The 17,241-nt window shown below is 53.9% G+C and overlaps 4 protein-coding genes across 4 annotated transcripts; all 4 read right to left on the bottom strand.

The window, feature by feature from the left end:
• Nucleotides 1–1,868: 1,868 nt before the first annotated feature.
• Nucleotides 1,869–2,435, bottom strand: DICSQDRAFT_25667 (uncharacterized protein; the record flags this gene model as incomplete). The annotated part of the gene is made up of 1 exon (XM_007369949.1): nt 1,869–2,435. A coding segment is annotated over one exon (567 nt), but the record flags the coding sequence as incomplete, so codon positions are not given.
• Nucleotides 2,436–6,164: 3,729 nt separating this feature from the next.
• On the bottom strand, nt 6,165–7,249 carry DICSQDRAFT_174134 (uncharacterized protein; the record flags this gene model as incomplete). The annotated part of the gene is made up of 2 exons (XM_007369948.1): nt 6,165–6,218; nt 6,551–7,249. 2 exons carry the CDS (start codon nt 7,247–7,249, stop codon nt 6,165–6,167), a joined length of 753 nt encoding a protein of 250 aa, XP_007370010.1.
• Nucleotides 7,250–10,043: 2,794 nt separating this feature from the next.
• Nucleotides 10,044–11,856, bottom strand: DICSQDRAFT_140520 (uncharacterized protein). Its single transcript, XM_007369947.1, has 5 exons — nt 11,590–11,856; nt 11,004–11,517; nt 10,619–10,950; nt 10,415–10,552; nt 10,044–10,338 (listed from the first exon to the last, which is right to left on the bottom strand). Exon 5 carries the CDS (start codon nt 10,301–10,303, stop codon nt 10,106–10,108), a length of 198 nt encoding a protein of 65 aa, XP_007370009.1. The 5' UTR covers nt 10,304–10,338; nt 10,415–10,552; nt 10,619–10,950; nt 11,004–11,517; nt 11,590–11,856; the 3' UTR covers nt 10,044–10,105.
• A 1,083-nt stretch (nt 11,857–12,939) lies between these two features.
• On the bottom strand, nt 12,940–13,494 carry DICSQDRAFT_32800 (uncharacterized protein; the record flags this gene model as incomplete). The annotated part of the gene is made up of 2 exons (XM_007369946.1): nt 12,940–13,104; nt 13,159–13,494. Coding segments are annotated over 2 exons (501 nt in total), but the record flags the coding sequence as incomplete, so codon positions are not given.
• Between the last annotated feature and the right edge of the window lie 3,747 nt (nt 13,495–17,241).

The raw sequence follows: 17,241 nt of genomic DNA, 5'->3' as shown, positions 1-17,241 counted from the left end.
GGCGATTCTGAATATCTGAATGGTGTCGAAATCGCGGCCTACTCTGACCAGCCCATACCGGAGGAAGATTCTGGGAACGATTATGGTCGCGATTCTGGGGAGGACTTTTGGGGAGGCAGAATCGCGGACAGCAGAATCGCGATTCTGAGAACAAAATCGCCTCCAGAGTCGACCTTCAGAATCGTCACAGAATCGCCCCGTAATCGTGCACTCTGACTACCCCTATTGGCTGTGTCCGGTTACGAAGCCAAGTGCTTTGCCCGTGTACGCGCTCGAGAACCTGTGCCTGCGATTCCTAGCAACACTACTCGTCTATCTCTCGACTTTCTCGCTACGACTCGGAAGGGTAGTCCAACTACTGAGAACCTTCAGCAATCCCTCAAGCCGATTCCCTGCAAGTCCGCGTATGCTCCCCGCCCGTTCAATCACACAAACGATTTTCGTGGATCCAGGCGTGCGCTCCTCGAGCCCGAGTGGGTTGGTTCATCGTCGCCTCGAGTATCCATCGCGGCCAGTCTAGGTATTGCACACGCACAACCGCACAGTTGAGTACCCCGTACTCGAGATGATCCACGCAAGGCGCAGCCTGACGTAACGCACATTCATTCAGCCACAGATTACATATCGAGACGGAACGTGAAACGCGAATCGACCAAACTTGCGAAGCCTCCTCCACCCCTCTATGTCAAACCACTTCCATGCCTCTTCGCTTCTTCATTTCCCTACCTCGGGCATCCACCTTGCGATCTCTCTGCACCCTAATATTACACCCAAACGGACTCTGCTACCTCCCACCCGAAGAATGTGTGATCAAGTGTGAGCGGAAAATGTACGGTTCGATACATGTCGTCTCACTTCCCGCGATGTCGCGAGTACGTGTGAAGATGGCGGCGCGGCCAGCAATAGCTGGAACGACGCTCAGTGGCCAATATTGGTCGAAAAGGATATTCTTACCTTGGGTTCACTAGGTATTGGTTATCGGCATTGGTGGTAGGGCGTTGCTGTCTTTCCATTTGGTCTCGTTAAAGTTTGCTGCTAGTAAGATGCAAGAGCGTGATTGAGATATCCTCCTGCACTCGCAAATGGAGGTGTTGCTTGATCACTTACGAGGGCGATAGTACATCCCGAGCCCATGAGATCTCGCGAATGTCGGAAAACACTCCTGAACATGTGCCCGCCACCAATCTAACCAGACTTCCCAGTCGTTTAAGTGGATGACTATCCGCCATCTCCCGCCCTGCTCGCCAACCTCTCCGTCCGCGCTCGGTGGTGCTGACGATTCATGAAGCACCTCCTCTATGGCTCGACCCACTGTGCCGAGAAGGTCTGCGAAGTCTTGACGAGTAAAGATGCTTGGGATCGATGGTTGGAGATAGATGCGTCGGAGAGGACCTTCGGAATCGGACTCCCACGAGTTGAGCATCGCCTTGAGTTTGTCAGGCGACTGCCCGTCGGTCACGAAATGCGGAAACAGCCAAATGTCCAGTCCTTCGAGCGTTGTGCAGAGGGTCAAGTCGACGCCCTCTGTGTGCTCCGTGGCGGGGTCTCCTGACATGGTACGTAAGCGCGAACACTCCCTTGGCTTGAGGCAGAATGCACGCACCGGGCAGGACCATCTCTGCATCATGGCAGAAGGGCATGGTAACCGACAGTTGCCTGAGTTGCGGCCCACACGCGGATACCAGTCGTTGGACACAGCGTACGTCCATGTCGAACTGGTTGAATGGTGTCAGACGTGTGTGTGCGTATCGCAGAGTACGTACCAGGAACAGCTCTTGCAGGTTCGGTGCAAATGGCCGTGCGGGAGCATGGACCTCATCGGCTCGCGGTTTCATGCTGAACGGCAGAGAGCCGAGGGCCATGCATCGCACCTCGATGCACATGAGGATTTGCAATGCCGGAAGGGAATCGATCATCCTGGCGAAGTCGCTGAAATGCCGGAATGTGCTTTCGTAGATTTGAAGGGTCGCAAGAGATGTGAATGCAGAGAAGAAGAGCGAGAAGCGGGGATGAAGAGGAAGGTATTGTAGGGACTTCGTGGATTTGGATTCCAATTCAGATGCGCTAGGGTACCAATCTTCATGTTCGCTAACATGTTTAATAGTGACCGCTTGAAGCTTGGGGAGCTTCCCATGGAGGGCGATGGGCAAGAGCGAGAGAGGACTGGCTGTGGTATGAAGGGTGCGCCCGATGAGTGTCACTTCGTGGACATACTCACACAGATGGGGCGCGTTGTCGAGGACAGTGGAGAGCTTTTCGATGGCTGCCAGGTCGTGGAAAACAACCGCATAGAATAGGTTACGCTGGGAGCGGACCCGCCAAGCTCTGCATACGAGGGCGCAGCTATGCAAGGCGCGACTATGTTCGACTTGGTCTATGAGGTAGACCGAGTAAAGCATGTCGATGATGTTCTCACACACTTCGATGGGGAAGCGGCTGGCGGTGTGTTTGGAGTAAGCACAAATGTCGTCATCCATCGCAGATTCGCTCGAAGCTGTAGATGGGGCCATGGAATGCGGAGTAGGCGACAGACTCTAGTCAGTACTATGTGGCGCGCGGGATGGTAGTGAGTGAGGGAAGAATGCAATGGCACTTTCTCCACCTGAGTTCTTACCGCCCTTTCCATCTAGCACCTCCAGGTGCTACTCTCGAGATCGTCGTAAAGTTCAGAAGATAGCTGCTGTGTATGTGGGACCCAAGGACAGTACCCAGACTGCGTGTGACTAGCCGAATGTCGCGCAGGCGCCCATGACGCACGGGCCTGTACCGACACCCCACTCCTGAGAACGACTTCGGACACCCGCGAGGCTGAGCGCAATTAGCACGAGGTAGACAGACGTGCGTTTCGGAGAGGTTGTTTTCTCGTATTGACTCGATTAAATCATTTAACAGCAGCACTCACCGTTTGGGCAGAACAAGTTGCGTACTAATGGGAGCCTCCGCGATCGAGTTGTTCGCTCGTTGGAGGTCGTATGCAAAGGCGGCCGCACTGGGCTGGGTTGTGGTACAGAGGGCGCCGACGACGTCAGGGCCAGGTTGAATCAAGTGCTAAGACGAGCTCGCCGATCACAGGTGGTGCTCCATGTGTCTCCCCACGACTCGCAAGGTCCCGCACTCGTCAGCAGTTCGAATGGATCAGCGCGTCCTCAAACCCACGGTCCACCTCACTCTCTATAGCAGACAGTTCACCGCTGCGGGGAGTGGACGTATTCAAGTCTTCTTCGGGAACCAGCACTCGGCAGCCCCGGAAATTCCTCGGACTGCAAGAATCAAGTCACGTCCACCATACCATAGGCTATGAAGACGACTATTTTCATGCTTTGTTCCAGCGGCACTACCAGCGTGAACCCTCTTCGCAGAGGTCGCGTCGTAGAGGCCTCATCCCCCGCAGGTAACCGACTGTTCAGAATTCCCGCGTTCATGATGTTCCACGCAATGCCGACCCTTTCTGCGATCAGTGTCCGTCTCTACCCTTCCTTCGCGCATAGCTTAGATGTTATTCCCGGCAGGTGTTTTGCATGCTCTGAAGGTTTCCCTATAGCGCATATATGGTGTACAAGTGATCCACTGAACGTGATGTGATTGGCTACACCGCCTTCAATGATCTTATGCGACCTTCTCGTTCCTGCTGCCTCGCTCCGGAAGTTCTCCGAGTGGACCTATACAGCAGCAAATGTATCGCGTCAGCGATGTCCCAGGGTTCGCCGGATCCCGGTCGGAGCTACACTCACGAATACACAATGCGACAGAATGCGACTACACCGTCCCCGAGGCAGGGGAAGCAGGATCGCTGCGAAACTGATCGGCGGCAACGCAGACGGAGGCGCCCGTGTCGGACGACAGCCTGTCTCGCTTGCAGAGGTTGCTTGTTCGCTCTCTGCGTAACCTGAATACAAACTCTGGCTTTTGTGCCGTCTTAAGGCAGCGTTCTCATCTGATTCTCTCGTGCTTCCAATACATGCGTGTCTGCCCTGTCAAAATGTGGATGAGGGAGAGGATCGAGACTCGCTCCCTATCCGTGCGTGTCTCGTTTCAAAGTGCGAGATCTCACTGTAAGTATCCAGCTCGCAAGCTCGTGAATGTTCAATGGCACTCGCAACGACGTCATGTACACCATGGTCCACAAAACGACCCGCGCGTCTGCCACACTGATCCAGACCGTCCTGAGCATGCCACAGAGCATGGCTGAACAAGCACGGCCACGTATGGGTACGTGGGCACGGCACACGCAGTGTCGGACCGTCTACGGAAGACGGGAGACGGGGATAGCGGTGAGTCAAGCGGTATATGGAGAGTGTTGTCCCCGCTCACATATGCGCATGCTCCATCTTCCATGGCCCGCCCAACCCATCCCATCCCATCTCGCATTACGCCTCACCTCGCGCCCTCCTCCGTCCCTCCTATTCAGTCCTCTCCCTCCGGCGCATCCTCCGAAGCTGCGCACGACGACTGTGGCTTTCATGTATAAGCATGCTCCGATAAGTCTCGTCCGTCCGTCCGAAGAGCCGACTCACGTACCGAGACAGACAAGACAGTGCCAAAATCCCATCCCCTAGAATGACCTTAACCGCCCCCTGCAGGCGCCTCTTTAGGACGACGCGTACGGTATGAGCGACTGTAGACCTCTGTAAGTGTTGATTGCTCGATCGTGTTGTTTATGATCAGCTCTCGTTGCACGGCCAGAACTGATCTCCCGGCCTTGCATTGTATTAAGTGGGTTTTGCAGAGATGCGAACCAATCGGGGGAGTTGTCTGCACGGTCAATGCCGTGTGCAAGAATGGCCGCGGTGGACTTGTGAACGATATAGAACACGCAGACGGCCTCGAACTTGCCTGCGGTAAGTGCCAATCCGATAAGCTCGTTCAATGTGCACCGTCTACGCACCAGTCCTAAGGTACCGCTTCTGTCAGTGCTACCAAGAGATCTCCCGGCCCGGCAGCATGCACTGCGGTTCCCTCTCGATGGTGTATGACAAGACAACAGAAGAGGTCGCGACGAGCTCTCAATAGAGTGGTGCCTTTAGATCTTCCCCATAAACTGCCCCCCGCGCCACTCGCTGTACGGCATGTATGGCGCATGTGCGGGCAGCGGGCGGCAGGAAGCTGGCACATCTGACTCTCCCTCCGGTGTAAACCCTTCAATGGCCCTGATCATGCGCTAGAGATCACTCCGACAGTGATAGAGGCCACCAAAGCGCGTGCGTTCTCAAGTTCTGCAATTCCTCCCATACCTTGATCTTCATCCCTACGGTAATGTCACTTACTCATACTCTCCTCGCACTCATTGCCCCTTTTCTTCCGGGCCAAGTTCCCTGAGCTACAAGCCCGCATTTGAGTGTCCCAAGCACACGCTTGGGATACGATAATCCATGCGAGGCACGGCCTGACGCGACGCATATCCATTCAGCCGCATCATACATATCGAGAACGCGCGTGGAATACCAACATCAACTGAACTTCCAATCACATCCACCCCTCCACGCCAGACCAAGTTTCTAACTCTTCGCCTCCTACCCCAGCCGTTTCATTGCCATCGCTTCGCTTCCGAATCCTACAACCGAACACACGCCGCCCTTCCTCCAACGCCGATGGCCTTGCAATTCAATTGTGTGCGAGCGAACAATGCACGGCTCGCGTATATATGGCACCAGTGCCTGCGATGTTGTGAGTATATGTGAAGATGGCAGCGCAGATAGCAGCAGCTAGAACGGCATTTAGTAGCCAGTTTTGGTCAACAAGGGGATTATCACTATCGATGAGTCAGGGCGGGTTCGCTAGGTAGTGGTTGTCGGCATTGGTGGTCATGCGGTGCTGTCTTTCCGTTTTCATATGCCATTGCGCATTAGTAGAATGCAGAGAGCGATTGAGTGATCCTTGTACACTCGTGCAGGACTATGTTGCTTGATAACTCATTAGGTCTGAAGTTTTTTCTGAGCCTATTTGACTTCACCAACGTCGGAAAGTACTTCAGGACATGCATCCGCCACCAACCTCGCCAATCTTCCCCGTCGTCTAGGTCGATCCGTATTTGCAATCTCCTGCCCTGCCCTCCGTCCCCGCTTGGTGAAGCTGAAGACTCACAAAGCGAAGTCTCTATGAGGTGACCTATTGTACCAAGAAGGTCTGCAAAGCCTTGCCGAGCACTAGAGTTAAACTCAAAGCATTTAACGAGTTGGATGCATTGGCGAGTTGAGCATCGCCTTGATTTTGTCGAGTGACTGTCCATCAGTCACGAACCGCCGATCGAGATGCATAGTCAATCGCTCGAGCGTCGTGCAGGTGCTCAAGTCGATACACACTGTATGCTCTGTGGTGGGCTCTCCTAATGTGATAGATCAGTGCCAAAGCCACTGGGCAGTATCGGCATGAATCAGAATATACATACCGGGCAGGATCATGGATCATCTCTGCATCGTGGTAGGACATGGGAACCAGCAATCGCCTGAGATGCGGCCCACATGCCGATACCAGTCTCTGGGTGCAGTGTATATCCACGTAACCTTGGATCAACGGTGTTAGATGCGTGCCATGCATATTTCAGAGGACATACCAGGCGCAGCTCCGGCAGGTTTGGTGCAAATGGCGGCGCAGGAGTATGGATCCCATCGGCTCGCGGTTTCATATTCAATGGCATCGGGCCGAGGGACATGCACCGCACGCCGCCGCAAATGAGTATTCGCAACGCTGGAAGGGAGTTGATCATCCTGGCCAAGTCGCTGAAGTACCGGAATGTAACATTGAAGATGTTGAGGTGAGGAACAGTCGTGAATGCAGAGAGAAAGAGCTTGAAACGGTGATGCAGAGGAAGGTATCGTAAGCTCTTCACGGTGCCCGGTTTAGCCGTTTCAGCGTACCAGTCATCGCCTTTGCGCACGACAGTGAGCTTTTGGAGTCTGGGAAGCTTCTCACGGAGGGCGATGGGCAAGAGCGAGAGAGGACTGGCTGTGGTATAGAGGGTGCCCCCGAGAATTGTCACTTCATGGACATAGTCACACAGGTGAGGCCTGTTGTCGAGGACCGCGGAGAACTTCTGGAGTGCTGGGAGGTCGTGGAGAACAACTGAGTAGAAGAGGTTACGCTGGGAGCGGACACGCCAAGCTCTGCACACGAGGGCGCAGTTATGCAGGGTACGAGAATCTTCAACTCGGTCCACGACAAAGAACGAATAAAGCATGTCGATTATATTCTCGCAGACTTCGACGGGGAAGCGGCTGGCGTTGTGTTTTGGATGAGCACGATCGTCGTCCATCGCAGATTTGCTCGATACTGTGGATGACTCCATGGAATGCAGAGCACTGGGCGACGGATCGTACGCAGGACAGCAGTGAGCGAGTGAAGAGTGCCGTGGAACTCGCAATCGCTAGCCAGGTTCTTATCGCTCCTGCCATCTAGCATCAATACCAGGTCCTGTTTCTCACATGGTCGTAAGGTTCTGAAGATTGCTGCCGTGTATGCGGGGCCCAAGGACAGATCCTTGACTGCGTGTGACCAACTGCCGGCGTTGTCAAATGTCGCGCAGGCGTCCACGACGCGTGATGTCCGTAAACATGCAGAGCATTATCTTGTACAGGACCAAAGGTAGGTGGCGGCTGTTCGTCCCGATGGTGGTGCATCACCGTCTTGCCATCTGAAATAGTTATTGCGTGCTACAGAATGCAAGAGAGTGTTTTTGAGATAACTCCGTACACTTGCAAACAAGGACCTTGCGCGATCACTTACAAGCGCCATAGTCCATCCCGAGCCCGGCAGACCACGACCGTGATCATTGTCCATGGCGAGGAAGGTGAGTGCCAAGTGGAGCCAATGCAATGTACGGTGGTTGCGGGACGCGCAGGACACCAGGGGTTGTGTGAAGAGCGCAGTGGGGAGTGGGCTGGTCCTTATTGATCCTATCTTCCAATGCTGACTTCGCGCGCTCTTGTGAGATGGACGTATGACAGCGGCACAGGTCGGTGGCATGGGGGAAGTTTGTATATGCAGATCTCAGGGACAGGAACATCTAGTACAGTCGACACCCTCCTAACCCATACCCCTGGTAACCCATAAACTCCCGAAACCCATAGGATTTTGGCTTTCCCAAGTCGGGATAGGGGGAATTCGACCCCATAACCCATAGGCCCCTGGTACCCAATAACCCATAGCTTTCTAGGGCCCAAAACCCATATGGTAATAGGGCTCACATTGAGATTACGCTCATCGATAACCTTTGTAATACTCGATGCATGCTTCCCAGAGTCCTCCCAGTGTCCATCCATGCTCCGACCACGTTGTGGGTAGGTGAGTCTGTTCGAAATCCCATAGCGCTCCCTCAAAGGGTCAGTAGACGCCTTTCCGGCGCTCGCTAACTGGGACTAATCAGGGGCGCTTATAGGGCGCTTAAGTTCTCGTAGCCCATAACCCCTCAAAACCCATATATTCGGGCCTGTCCCGAGGCCTATGGGTTAAGAGGGTGTCGACTGTACAGGTCGCCGTGTTTCCCAGCAGATAGGTACGCCATGACCATGGATATCGTGAGCATTGATCGCCACCCATCCCCATCTGACAGCATAGATAGATTAGTATGGAAACGACGGATGAAGGGCCTACTTACTATAAATAGCGGGGTGAATCCGCTCACTATGGATCCATTGTGGCAAATGTGTATGCGGAGGCTTACAGGCGTCCCGAGCAGCCCCCATAACGCATGATCAGATCTCGTCTCGCAACGTGAGCGACAGTATCTGCATGCTGTTTTTTTCGCGGACTTCGAGACCGGATGAGCGTAGGGCTTTGATGATGGTATGGACGCGTGAAGATGATCGCTGGAGGAGTACGCGCCATGGGGCAATCACTGGGGTTATGTCAGTAGGGTGGACGCGATCGTTTGTGGAGCATGTTCGTAGGAGAGATGAGAAGGGAGATATACCGCTAGGAGTTGGGCCTTGTTCGCATTGGCAACAGTGCGCGTGCGATGGTCTATGAATGGTTGTGCGTGTATGAGGGTTGCTGTGTCCCTATGACGAGCATCAACATCAGGTCGCGCAGTGTACCAATGCATGCATTGATTTGGCTGGTGTGCCAAGCGCATGTAACATGGGGAGCTGCTTTACGCCTGTGCACCGGCCCAAGTCTATACGAGTGTTTGCGCAGCCGGAGCACATGTGCTGCTATGTCTTCGTTGAGCAGCGCGCACTACATAGTGCGCGCTGGGGCACTCGCAACGGATGCGACAGAACCAGATCAGGGGCGACGATGCACTGAAAGTGGTCTCGTCGCAGCCCAAAAAACCGCTTTTGAAGCGAACCAGGCAATCGAGCCTTTCCGACGGGCCTGACTGCCTACCCCCAGCTGAAATATATGGCCAGACACAAACTTACCACCACATACTGAATCCTCTACAGCAGGCCTACCAGCTCCATTTCCTGGGCATACGACCGTGGTCTTTATAGGGTGAATAGGGCAGAACAGCCAGCACAGCGGCAGCGCTGATCCCTGCGCCCGATGCCTGGTCAGCGCACGACGCACGAAGGTGTCTTGAGCGGATGGAAAGCTCACTAAACAGTGAAGACGCTGTCCCACCAGCATCACAGGAAGAAAGCGCCAATGCGCGCAAGGAAGTAGGCATGAGAAGAGCGGCCGATAGTGGAGAAGTTGCAGTGCGAACCGAGGGAGTCCACAGGTCAGGCAGGAGGCTGGAGGGGCGATGGAGGTACTGGGCGTGCTTTGGGATGGTACTGGTCAGATATATGGCACAGGGTCGCACTACGCAGACAGTGGTCGGCCGCAACGTGACAAAAAAAGTGAAAGGAGGTTCACGAAACCTCCTCACTGACTCCGAGAATATAAACTAGAACGAGATCTATACCGTGGTGAGCAGAGCTAATATACATTCCCGAGCTCGACATTGTTTTGTGCAGGCGAAGTAGCATCGGCGGAGCTGAGAGGGAGACGAGGGGAGGAGACAATAGTACGCGATGGGCAGAGCGGGCCAGGATGGAGGCGCCCTGCTCGCTGCCACACGACGCAGTACTTACGTCTTGCCTTCTCGCTCGCCGCCGTTTTCTGGTCTGCTCCGCTCGCTGCTCTCACGTCTCCGCTCTTGTTAGATTTCCTCTCTCGCCTGGCCTCATCTCCACGCTCGAGCTCTGCATGCGCGCTCGCCAACGTTGGCCTTGCTCTCCATGCATCCTGGCTGCGAACCCTGGCTTGTGCACTGTCTTCGGGCAGTGGTTTCATCCCATTTTCTTGCGCTTCTCCTCACTACGCGCGTCTGCCTTATCGAGATGTGGATGTGGATGAGGGAGAGGAGCGAGACTTTACCCATTGTGCGCGTGGCATACCGATCTCCGAGGTCTGTCAGTAAGTACTCAGCCTACAAGCTCGTTGTTCTTCGCAAAGCACTTACAGAGATTTCACGTGCACCATGATCCACAAGACCACTCATGCGTCTGCCGAGCTATCCCGGACCGTCCTGAGCCCGCCACAAAACAAGGCTGAACAAGCGCGACTGTAACCGGATACATGAGTGTGGCACATGCGAGCGCAGTAATCTGGTGAGCAGGGAAAGAGAACAGTGAGTCATGCAGTCTATGGAGAGTGATCTCCCCGTTCAGATAGTTTACGTGTGTGCTCCTGCTAGATATGTGCGATGCCTCCATTTTGCCGCCCAACATGTCGACTCCCATCCCACTTCTCGTCGCGCTATCTATGGTTTTTGTAACAATCATCTCCCCAGCCTAAGCGCAAAGCTGAGCTGGACGGCTGCAGCACTCCTATCAGATACGGGGAGTAAATGGATCTCGCCCGCCGCGTTCATACGTCCGAAGAGCAACATAGCGCATCTGGACAGTCGAGCCCATCCCAAGTCTTCTGGTCCCTACGGCGAGTTCAAGCATGAACTGCACACTAACAACCGATCACGTCGAACAATGCGCACGGTTTGGGCGAACAGAGGCGTTCCCGGAGATCTCTGTGAGTGTAGGTCATCCATCTCTCAGTCGCGTTGATTCTCACCAAACATCCAGACCGCATACAAGGTCTCTGATCCTGCCCCCTGGCTGACACGCGAACGAGCTCAAGGGGATGAAGCTGTCCGCACGACCACACTCTATGCTAGGGCGGCGGCGGCGGACTTACGGATGATATGGAGGACGCAGACGGCCTTGGACTCGGAAGTGGTAAATGCCGATAAGCTCGTTGATTATACGTGCACGATATTCACCCTACACTTACGTACCAAATCAAAGGCTCCGAATCCATCAGCGCTACCAAGAGATCGCTTGGTTCACGTTTCGCGGGCCCGGGAGCCAGCGCTACGCTTCTCTCTCCGATGGTGCGGGAAAGACAACAGGGGCCGCGTTGGGCTCTTAATGCACCTTCCGATTATCCCCGTACGACGCCGCCTGCGCCACTCGCGTCACAATAGATAGGTCGCATCTGCGGGCAGCGGGATGCGCACGCATTCGACACTCCCTGCAAAGTCAACTCTTGAATGCCTCAGATAGCGCGATAGAGATCCCTCCGACAGATTGCCACCAAGTGAGTGTGCCCTTGTCCTGCACGTCATCGCGGCCCTCAAATACTCTTACGCCCTATGGTTATGCCACTTAGGACCCGCTCTCCTGCGCTACAATCCCGCAGTCGAGTATCCCAAACTCCGGATGATCCACACGAGACGCAGCCTGACACGACGCACATCCATTCAGCCGTAGCATACAGATCGAGACGAAACAGGAAACGCAAACATCGACCGAACTTGCAGAGCTGCCTCCGTGTCGAACCACTTGCTAACCCCTCTTCGCTTCCGTGGATCCCTATCCGGGCCTCCTCCTTGCGATCGCTCCGCTTCCTATATTCTTACACCCAAACAGACTCTGCTCTACCTCCCACCCGGTGGCCGTGCGATCGATTGTGAGCGGAAAACGTACGGCTCGTGTACATGTTGCCTCAGTTCTTGCGGTGTTGTGAGCACATGTGAAGATAGCTGGAACGGCTTTTAGTGGCCACTCTTTATCGACAAGAGAGTTTTACCTTGGCCGAGTCAAGGTCCGGTTCACTAGGTAGTGGTCGTCGGAATTGGTGGTAGAGCATCGCTATCTTGCCACTTGTACCAGTTATACCGTGCTAGTGGAATCAAAGAGCGCGATTGAGTGATCCCGCAACACTTGAGAACGACAATGTTGCTTGATAACCTACGAGGGTTGAAGTTCATCCTGAATTCAGCGGACTTTCCCAACGTCAGAAAGCACTTCTGGACATGTGTGCGCCACCAATCTCGCCAAACTTCCCAGTCGTATAGGTCGATCCATATCTCCCATCTCCCGCCCTGCTCGCCAACCTCTCCATCGGCACACGGTGGTGCAGAAGAGTGAATAACCAAAGCCTCCAGGACTCGACCCGCTGTACCGAGAAGGTCTGCAAAGGCTTGCCGAGCAAATTTGTGCTCATAGTACGCTCGAAGATGGACGTTTTGAAGAGGAACGTCGGAGCCCCACGAGTTGAGCATTGCCTTGAATTGGTCGAGCGTCTGCCCGTCAGTCACGGACTCCGGTTCCAGAAAGATGTCCACACGATCAAGCGTCGAGCAGAGACTCAAGTCCACGCCCCCTGAGTGCTCCGTGGTGGGGTATCCTGATGTGCTCTGTAAGTGCGGAAGCTAGCTTGGAAGTATCATTGCGGAGCAGAATCAACACACCAAGCAGGACCATTTCTGTGTCGTTGAAGAAGGGCATGCCAACTACCAAATTACTGAGACGTGGCCCACATGCAGATACCAGTCTTTGGACGCAGTGTATGTCCACTTTGAGCTGGGTGAACGGTGTAAGATGGGTGCAATGCATATGGCGGAGTACATACCAGGGACAGCTCGCGCAGGTTTGGTGCAAATGGCCGTGCAGGAGCATGAATCCAATCGGCTCGCGGTTTCATGTTGAATGGCAGAGGGCCGAGGGTCACGCACCGCACACCGTTGCAAACAAGTCTTCGTAATGCCGGAAGGGAGTTTATCATTCTGGCAAAATCGTTGAAGTGCCCGAATGTAAGATCAAAGATATAGAGTCCAGAAACAGTCGTGAATGCAGAGAAGTAGAGCGCGAAGCGGGGATGAAGAGGAAGGTACTGCAGGGACTTCGCGGACTCCGATTCAGACGCGCTGGAGTACCAGTCCTCGTCTTCGCGAACACGATTTATAGTGACCTCTTGAAGCTTAGGGAGCTTCCCATGGAGGGCGATGGGTAAGAGCGAGAGGGGACTGGCTGTGGTATGAAGGGTGCGCCCCATGAGTGTCAGTTGGTGGACATACTCGCACAGATGGGGCCCGTTATCGAGGACAGCGGAGAACTTCTGGAGTGCTTCTATGTTGTGGAGAACGACCGAGTAGAATAGGTTACGCTGGGAGCGGACACGCCAAGCTCTGCACACGAGGGCGCAGCGATGCAGGGTGCGAGCATTTTCAACTCGGTCCATGATGGGAAACGAGTAGAGCATGTCGATGATGTTCTCGCAGACTTCGACGGGGAAGCGGCTGGCGTTGCGGTCGGGGTGAGCACGATGGCCGTCTATTGCGCGAGTGGCTTGTCGCCGTGAATGAGTCCATGGAATGCAGAGCAGACGAGAGATCATACGCAGGACGGTAGTGCCGATAAGTGAGTGAAGAGTGCGAACGAGACCGCATTCCTTGCCCAGGTCCTTATCGCTCCTGCCGTCTAGCGTCAACTGTGGGTGCTGTTTCCCAGATGTTCGTAAGGTTCAGAAGATAGCTGCCGTGTATGCGGGACCCAAGGACAGAACCTTGACTGCGTGTAACCAGCCGGCGTTGTCGAATGTCGCGCCGGCGCCTATGACACCATCGTCTTCAGATTGCATCCGCAAGCCCAGACCTATGGCACGCGTGAAAGGAGGCCGATACTGTGGCAACAGCCCGCTCCAGCTCGTCACCAGTCGCTACTTATGGCCTGCTTCCTTTGACGATATGCTCGGTAAGACACAAACAAGAAGTAACAGGTAGCAACACAGGTGAGCACTCAACAAGACCTGAAAGCACATTAAATGTACAATTATACCTTCGTATATACCTTCGTAGACATCTTTGGGGCCTTTCGCTCTGTGACTCCGGCACACGTTTCCGTACAAGCCGAATTCGATACAGCATCCGACGTGCGATGTCATCCCAAGTTGCCAACGCACTTCCACTCCCTGCAACTCTCCCTCTCTGCTCTTCTGCGCTACTTGCCCTTCGTCCGCCATGCAACACTGTCAAGAGAGGACCAGCATAGTGCATCTCGTTCTACGCGTAGGGCTAAGCGGAAGCAACGGTTCAGTCATCTGTATGGTACGTGCACATGTTTGTCCCCCTCTCTCGATTCCGCCCAGTCTTTCGCAACCTTGCACTTCCCGTATGGAACCTCTCAATGAGTCCATGTTCTCCTCGCCGCTGTATCTCCTAGTCTGTTTGGCGCGCGGCTGGCTATAGACATATGTAATTCCCGTAGGCAGACAGGGTTCAATAAGCAATGACAACATGCCCAACCTGACGCACTCGCACTCCTTGCACCCCACTGCTCCAGAACGTCAGTTTTCCAGTATGGTTGCGCCACGGTCAGTCTGTGTGTGTTGTTGTGGTGCGGGCGTCTAAACTTCAGGTTTTTGCCGAGGAGTAAGCGACAAACTCTGTTTTTTTCAGACGCCCAAGAAAGAACTATTGCCGAAAATCGAAAGCTTTCGCGTCGTCCTTTTGCTTGTAGCGTCCGTGGGTCGCGTATGCACGACGCTCGACTGCGTGGAAGTGCGCAGGTCTATATAGACTCTTTGGTCAGTTGCTGATCCTCCACCCGCCCCATATTCCTCAAGGCCGCTGCCGTTCCTTCAATGTCCGAGTCCGTTGCTTCCATCCTTGGTCTCGTCGCGTCCAACCCCGCCATCGCGCATGCAATTTCTTTTTCCTCTCTCAGTCTCTTCATCGATCTCATTGTCTATCTCAAGCCCATCCTATCTTGGTCACAATCTCCCTACAAGTTCTCACCACCATCATTCTTACCAGACAATCTGCAGACGTTCTTGGCCAGTGCTCTCAATATATCTCTTCCGATCTGCTCTGAACTGTGGACTCTCCTCCGGGACGTCTTGTGGCTAAGTCTGCCCTCCAGCAAATCGTTATCAGGACGTGTGGTGGAATCTTTGATCCAGTTTGGAGTTAGACATGGTATCGGTACGCCCGCATGGTCTCGTTCTCTCAGCTATCTACTGACTCTCACGTGCAAGGTGTATACAACCTCTACCCTCCAACGCGCAACTGCCTTCGTACTGGGTGTAAGTACCTCCGTCGGCATGCTGGTGACCAGCGGGTTCTGGAACAGCCCATCACGACAAACACTGTCTACTTCTCACGTGAGCACGGCCCTGTCCCGGCTGTGTCTCACTCTCTGCGCTGTCCTCGTAAGTAACAATCTTTCTGCCTGGATGGGAGAAGAAAAGCAGCACCGCCGCGAGTACTTCTGCGAGGTGCGAGACACGAGGATGGACAGGTTCCTGTATGCATAAGCTGGCATTGACAATGATTTCAACAGAATGTCATGCTCGCTACTATCCAAATTACTGGATAGACAGTGCAGGGGACTCGCGCACTTACTATGAAGGTCCCACTCCAACTGCCATCCACGTGACTACACACGTCTTCATCGACGACAAGCTTTGTGACCGCTTCACTAACCTGACGGCATGTGCATGGTATGTGACTTGTTTTGGGTGTAGTGAATCTTCGTTCATAACCAGTTTTCAGGGTTTCCTTCACAAACAATGCTCGAGTCTACAACCTGGAGCATTGTGCTGCCATTGAGTGCTTTCCTATCAACTGGTCTGTGCGTCCTGAACTCAACGCATCCTTGCTTTCCGACACATTCTTTATCTATGGACTTTTGCGTGACCATGCTCGTCGCGCATCAATACTTGCCTTTTCCAACACTGGCGATCAGGCAACACGTCTTGATCCGCAGCTGGAAGCGCGCACCGCAGCCTTTATCGGACCCTCACGTGACGGGTGGAATCATGTCTGTGACAAGTGCTGCGCGATCAAGAAGGATGGCGACCAACATTGTATGTTTGTGGTTAGCCTCCATCACATCTCAACTTACTCTCATTTGGCAGATGTGATGCGCGCTGTCGTAATGGATGGTATCACCATCGGTCGCCCTTGCTGTGGGGTTCACGACTGCAAGGAGCAGCTCTCTTCTCAGCGCGCACGCTACTGTCCTAAACATTCAGGCCTGGACTCATGTTGTGTTGTTGTTGGTTGTACTGCTCAGGCATCATCCAGTTACCAAACATGTGAAGAACCAACACACCGCGCTCTCGAGGATACAAGTGGCCGCTCAGCTCTCTTTGTTCTTCGCAGGCGTCTAGAGCGTCTCCGTGCATCAGCATTGGAGGATGATGGGGGTGGTTTGACTGATGAGCTCACTGATGTCGATCACGATGGTGAGTGTCCATCCAAGTCGGATGAGGGGAATACCAAACCCCGTGCTCGTTTTGGGCGTCGACGGACCCACAATGAACAACTTGTTGTTGCAACATGTGGTACGATTTTAGGACGCGCAACTATGTATGGGTCTGAAGGGATTGGTGGTGCAGGAGTGAGTCATTCATACTGTATTTTGTCTGGCATGTCATGACATGTTGTAGACGCTTCTTTGGATTGTTTTTCCCACCGAGGATTCCGTACCCGAAGTAGTTTACTATGACAACGCTTGCAGCCTCAAGAAGCACCTCCTCCATATTGGCGACCACCACTTCGACAAGTGCGCAATGCCTGTGGATCCTTTTCATGCAAAGACAAAGCATAAGGACTCGGACACCTTTTGCGGCACCCACTGCAATGCAGCAATGTTCCCTGAACTCCTTGACGGCAATCGCTGGCGCTTCAATTCATCGGCCGCAGAGATGACCAACGCTTGATTTGGTGGATTTCAGGCAATGGTTCGGGAGATGCGTGAGAGTCGCTATGACTTCTTCCTTGACGAGGTGATTAGGATTCGGAACCTGCTTACTGCGGATGACCTCGGCAAGGCGGGTGCACACCCTATGTTACTTCCCCGCCATCTGTTCTTGCATAGGACGTAGCTTCATGTTTATCATAACCGGTCGTAGTGGCTGTATATCCAAAGCCAGTATTGAAATTCGTGAATACAATACTACAAGTACAATGATGCCACGCAAACAAGGGGTACATGTGAGAGAGAGAGAGCCCGATCATCAATGATTCATCGCCAC

Source organism: Dichomitus squalens (assembly GCF_000275845.1).
Source record: "Dichomitus squalens LYAD-421 SS1 unplaced genomic scaffold DICSQscaffold_58, whole genome shotgun sequence".
Taxonomy (NCBI): domain Eukaryota; kingdom Fungi; phylum Basidiomycota; class Agaricomycetes; order Polyporales; family Polyporaceae; genus Dichomitus; species Dichomitus squalens.
This window is presented reverse-complemented; position numbering and strand designations above follow the sequence as displayed.

What these genes read in the sequence shown, in the direction of transcription:
- DICSQDRAFT_140520 (XM_007369947.1), bottom strand. Translation starts at nt 10,303, where the DNA reads ATGGGTAAAGTCTCGCTCCTCTCCCTCATCCACATCCACATCTCGATA.